The sequence below is a fragment of the Nematolebias whitei genome, chromosome 3, assembly GCF_014905685.2.
Source record: "Nematolebias whitei isolate Nwh7 chromosome 3, NemWhi1, whole genome shotgun sequence".
Lineage (NCBI taxonomy): Eukaryota > Metazoa > Chordata > Actinopteri > Cyprinodontiformes > Rivulidae > Nematolebias > Nematolebias whitei.
This window is the reverse complement of record NC_056500.1, coordinates 31,652,120-31,658,241: the sequence shown is the minus strand read 5'-3', so window position 1 is coordinate 31,658,241 and position 6,122 is coordinate 31,652,120. Positions and strand designations below refer to the sequence as shown.

The 6,122-nt window shown below is 41.1% G+C and overlaps 1 protein-coding gene across 1 annotated transcript in view; it reads left to right on the top strand.

Moving 5' to 3' along the window:
• il12rb2 (interleukin 12 receptor, beta 2a) overlaps positions 1–5,772 on the top strand; it is a 19,592-nt gene extending 13,820 nt beyond the window's left edge. The window contains exons 6-10 of the mRNA XM_037674289.1: positions 369–372; positions 1,169–1,300; positions 3,977–4,073; positions 5,134–5,218; positions 5,305–5,772. Of these exons, the coding sequence (XP_037530217.1) occupies positions 369–372; positions 1,169–1,300; positions 3,977–4,073; positions 5,134–5,218; positions 5,305–5,772 (786 nt within the window). The remainder of the gene's footprint in view (positions 1–368; positions 373–1,168; positions 1,301–3,976; positions 4,074–5,133; positions 5,219–5,304) is intronic.
• The last annotated feature ends 350 nt before the right edge of the window (positions 5,773–6,122 follow it).

Here is a 6,122-nt window from a genome sequence, read left to right as displayed (position 1 = left end):
GTTCTATTAGCAGTGTGATCTTGTTAGCAATGTGGTTCTTGACAGTGCGGTGTTGTTAGTAATGTGGTTTTGTTAAAAGTGTGGTTCTGTTAGCAGCATGGTCCTGTTATCAGAATGTGGTTCTATTAGCAATGTGGTCTTGTTAGCAATGTGGTTCTTGACAGTGTAGTCTTGTTAGCAATGTGGTTTTGTTAAAAGTGTAGTCCTGTTAGCAGCATAGTACTGTTAGCAATGTGGTTCTGTTAGCAGCATGGTCCTGTTATCAGAATGTGGTTCTGTTAGCAGTGTGGTCTTGTTAGTAATGTGGTTCTTAACAGTGTAGTCTTGTTAGCAATGTGGTTTTGTTAAAAGTGTGGTCTTGTTTGCAGTGTGGTACTCTTAGCAGCATAGTATATTGTTAGCAGTGTGGTCTTGTTTGCAACAAGGTCCTCTAAGCAGCAAGGTACTGCCAGCAGTGTGGTCGAGGTTGATCAGCTGTGGCAACTATCTTGAATCAAATTGACTAAAAGTTGATCAGATATAGATGTTTGTCTAACGCAGGGGTGTCAAACTCGTTTACAAAAAGGGGGCCAAAATTAAAACTTTTTTTCAAACTATAGGCCAATTTTAGAATCTACATTAACTCAAGTTAGGTACCCGACATATTTTCTTGGTTGCAGGTTCCTCAACAAGAGCTTGATTGGTCTCATTTGACGTTCCCTGCTGCACTTTCTATAACATAAACAAAGATTACTGAAAAAAAAAAAAAATGAAGCAAATGATAAAAGTATTATTACATTTAACATATCACTTGGGGGACCAGATAAGATGTAAACGAGGGCCAGATTTGGCCCCCAGGCCTTGAATTTGACACGTGGTCTAACGTGTACCTTCTGAAAGTTTTACTGAAATCTTTCTAGTAGTTCATGATATATTTTGTTAACAAACGGACAATAAAATAATAATTGTACACACATAGAGTGCAGGCAATTAGGTGATGACCCATTTTTATTGGCAACAGGGGATATTGTCAGAGAAAAGTATAGTTATCTTAATGAAACTGTATATGGAGCAACTATATTTATTTCTTCTTTATCATAATTTTGTAATATGAGCCATTTCCTGCACATACTTTGTTGTTAGACAAATGCAAATGTAACTTTACTTTTTTGTGTAAACCCATTTTTAGATTCCGTAAAAGCATCAGAAAGGATGTACATGATCAGAGATCTATCTCCGGGTCTGTACAGTCTGTGGATGAGCGCTTCGACTGCCAAAGGGGAAGGGCCTGCCGGTCAAAAGATCAAGTTCTACATCCAAGGTGAGTATTTCAAAATCAAGAAGTATTAATATTGTTAAAGATACATAAAAGAACATCCTCAGTGCTGTTCAAAATGTTTAACCTGGACTACAAAGCTCAAGAATATTGTGTGGCTCCAAAATGAATTCAATTGACCCTGGATTATTTTCTCAAGGATTTATGACACAAATGGCAGTTTAGCATTAGGTCTGAAATGATCCGGGGTGCTAATTAGTTTTTCAATCCATGGCTACACCACTGCATTTTTCAAATGATCAGATGAATCAGTCAATCAATCAAACTTTATTTATAGAGCCCTTTCCAGCAGCCAAAAGGTGCACAAAGTGCTGCACAATACAGAAGTTAAAAACAATTAAGAATTAAAAACCAGACAGTTAAAAATGAAAAACAAACAATTAAAACATAGCAAGATTGCCAAAGAACTACTAGGTATTAAAAGCCTGCCTGAATAAAAAGGTTTTAAGTTTAGACTTAAAATGCTCCATATCAGTGATGGACTGCAAGTCCTGAGGTAGCTGGTTCCAGAGTCTGGGTGCAACGACAGAAAAGGCCCGGTCACCCCATCGTTTGTAGTTGGACTTTGGGACAGACAGTAGAAAAGTATTGGATGATCTCAGTGTTCTCCTATATTCACGAACAGCTATAAGATCAGTCAGATACAGTGGGACAAGACCATTAGGAGCTTTAAAAGTGAATAATAAAAATTTGAATTTAATTCTAAAATCAACTGGAAGCCAGTGGAGAGAAAATAAAACAGGGGTGATGTGTTCATGTCTGGAGGTGTTGGACCACACCAGAAGACAGGGTGCTATTAAGAACTGCAAGGACAGATGGGCCCCACAGAGGAAAATACCTCTTTAGAAGGTCATGGAAGGACAGGGAATTTAAAATATTTACCATGCATCCATTTTCTTCCATTTGTTCCAAAGTCAGGTTGTGGGGGCAGCAGTTTGAGCAGGGAGACCCAGACATCTCTTTCCACAGCCACCTCTTCCAGCTTTCCTGGGAGAACTCCAAGGCATTCCCAAGCCCACTGAGACATAGTCTTCAGTGAGTCTTGGGTCTTCCTCGGTGTCTCCTCCCAGTCTGACATGCCCGAAGCACCTCCCTAGGGAGGCGCCCAGGATGATCGATCTACAACCTAGGGTGTCCTGGTGCCATTTATGGACACACGTGTGTTCGAATTTCGTGTTTGTGATGGACAAACTATGAGTAGCACAGAAGTCCAACAACACAACACCGCTCGGGTTCAGATCAGAGAGGCCGTTCCTCCCAATCATGCCCCTCCAGTTCACACTGAAATTACCCACATAGGCATAGAAGTCCCCCAGCAGAATAAAGGAGTCCCCAGCTGGTGCACCTTCCAACACCCCTGCCAAGGACTCCAAGAAGGCCAGATATTCTGAACTGCCTTTTGGTGCATAAGCACAAACAGAGCCCATCCCCCCCACCCAAAGGTGCAGGGAAGCTACCCTCTCATCTACCGGGGAAAACCTCATCACATAGGTTTCAAGTTGGGGGACTAAGAGTAGACCCACACCAGCTCAGCACCTCTCACCATAGACAACTCCAGAGTGGAACAAGGTCCAGCTCCTCTCAAGGAGCTTGGTTCTGGAGTCCATGCTGTGTGTTGAGGTAAGTCTAGTTGGTACCTCTACACCTCACGCACAAGCTTAGGTTCCTTCCCCGTCTGAGAGGTTACATTCCTTGTCGCAAGAGCCAGCTTTGGTAAGCCAGGGTCAGAACACAAAGGCGTCTGCTTTTGGCCACAGTCCATGGCGTCATGTACCTGACTCGTATGGCCCTCCTGCAGGTGGTGGGTCCACAGGAAGGCAAACCCATGTTGCTCCTTTGTACCGAACCTGACCAGGCCCCATGAGTAGAGACCCGGTCACCAGATGCTCGCCGACGAGCCCCTCTCTCAGACCTGAGTCCAGGGTGGGGCCCTGGTAACCCACATCCAGGCAAGGGACATTGAGCTCCTTGCTGATTTATGTCCATCTGAGTCTTGAGAATTGCTTTTTGTCTGGCCTGTTACCTAGAACCAATCTGCCTTGGGAGACCCTACCAGGGTCTACAATTGCCCCAGACAGCATAGCTTATATCATTCAGGCACCCAAGAGGAGCGCATAAAATACTTACCATTGTACAAAAGTTTCAAACCTTCTCTAAAGGTTTTATTCTTTTGATCCAAAGTGCAAGACTTTCTCAAAACGTTTTAAAGGGGTTGCAATCAACGGTTTTTCCAGGTTTTTTGAAGGTCTTCCCAAGTTTTTCTTTAGACTTCAGCTGCTTTTTCTATAACTTTTATAACTTTCTGCTCAGTTGTTGTACATGACATGACAGCACATTTAGCATGGTTTGCTTAAAATTCAGACAACTAGAGGACAGAGCTCCATCTATGGCATATGAACAACATTTTAATGTTTTGTTTAAAAACAGGAACAAATTTATCAAATCAGAGCATGCTTAATGTTGTTTCCAAGGTTTGACCAAACCAGCTATATAAAGTCTTCCCCTCAGCACAAGATGATTTTTGTTTAAATCTCAGGCATCTCTGGTAGAGGGTGATATGCAACCCTTCAAGATATGCCTTTAATTCATTTATTCTTTTCTGAGAGGAGCTGAGTGTTTGCACTTTAATCTCATATCTCTGTTATATTGCTTCTGTTGCAGAGGACCCCCAGCTGTACCCTCTGATAATGTGTGTATGTGCTGTTCTAGCAGTGCCGTTTCTTTGTTATCTGTGGAAAAATTCTGCAGTGAAACAGAGGTATGTACATTATTTATACTATGCATGTTTGTTATTATGCATGTATGTTTTAATTTTTTTTACTGTGAAACAACATATGGTGTTTCTCTTGCAAAATGTATTATTTGCATACAGTTTACTTAGACATGTCAGCATGTTTACACTTGATTTTTACATTTCTGCTGAAAATAGTCATATAAATAAACTTAGCCCAAAAAGTAAGGCAATGTGTTCTTTTTTTTTTTCTTTTTTTTTTGGTAACCATACTTCATGGCAAAAAATATACTGGTGGAAAGCCTGATTAATATTCTTTGAATTATCCCACATTAGTTAGGAAAATGCAAGGCTGAATGAATGAATGAATTTGTGGGTTAAGCAGCAGAATGGAGTAGGTAAGTTGTGCCCATTAAAATATATTTTTTAATCTTTTCTGCATTTCTACCCTATTCTGCTATTGAATGTTATTTGGTGTCGTTTATTAGCTTGGCTGCTTTAAGTCTTAACAAGCCAACAGTTTATTAACTAAACAGTAGCATGTGGAAGAACCATACACAGCCACAAAGACCTGGCACCTTTTTATGCTACTCACCAGTTTGGTCACATGTTGCTGTTGGATGGCATCCCATTCTTCATCCAGCATTCATCATAAGTAAACCCACACATAGATGCAAGCATTGTCATCTTAAAGAATAGAGTTTGGTTCCAGAGTGAGGAGATATGGAATTACCACTGGTTACTCACAGGTGATGACAATCAGGTACCTGCTTGGCATCTATTGCAAAAAAAGAGTTTGCAAGTGCCCATCAGAGTCACACAAGTTTTTCCAGAGCACAACCCAACTTAACTCTGCTGCTTAGCCCACAAATATTTTTCACTTACAAATTTAAGAGGAAACCAGGACCTGGCCTGGAACAGGCTTTCCAATGTTACAAAAAGCATTGTTGCAACAATACAATTATTGACCAAACACACATTCCTTTACCTTTTGTGCTACGTTTAGAAATTCCTGTTAGAAAAAGTGTCGGCTTTGTGATACAGAAATGTTTCCATGCAGCGCTGCTTACAAGTTTTCCACCTTTAGATTTAGACAGATTTTTTCCTGCCTCATTCCTGATGTGCCAGATCCTGCAAATAGCAAGTGGGCAAAAGAGTGCACCAAAGATAAGGTATGTAAAGTAAGTTAAAAATAAATAAAATAAATAAAGCATTTGTCATGTTCTTACTTTAAACAAACGTTTTCCCCTCCAATTAGGGCAAAATGATTTTCCAGCTTCCGCCAGGTAACTCCAGTTTAACCAATAACGAAGATGAAACCATTCTGGTGAACGTGGAGGAAATTTTCAAGCAACGCTGCGACACATACACCCCTTCGAAAGTCTCGCCACGTCCTCCCATTCAAACCAGCCTGAGCCCGGAGACCGAGCCAACCACAATGCTGTATCCTGCTCAGACCACCTACATCAAGAGCTTCTCCCATGACTCCGACAGCTCCAACCACACAGAGAACTCTCTGGACACGAACACCACTGTCGGCTACATCTCGTTACATGGGTCGGGGAATCTGGACACCTCCCATCAAGAGGAGGAGGAGGAGCACTTCTTTCCTAGTCTCAGCCTCTTCACGGAGCCCCTGGAGTTGAGAGGGAAGCTCACTCTTGATGCTGTAAAGATCGATTGCAGTGACTTCTTTCAGAACGCTTATTGTGACTCTGAGAGCTGAATTTGTCAAAGAAAGAAAAACCGTTTGTTTTAGAGACATGGCGAACAAGAGGGCAAATATGACGACTGAACGTAATGGCAGAATTCAGTGTTTGTTTTAGGCTGAGCTCAGAGCTGAGATGTGCATGAACTACCTCTTTGCTTATTAATAAAACTGCAGAGAACACTCTTGCTGAAGTCTAAGCTTAAGTTTAGCAGAAATCATTCCATGCATTACAAATGTTTTCCAATAGAACAGCTATAAACACACTAAGAATGACTAAAATACCTTGACTAAAACATTAAAGATCTTGTCTTGATCTTAGTTTGTTTTAACATTTCCCAGCAGATTTTACCTGTCATAGTAGAAAG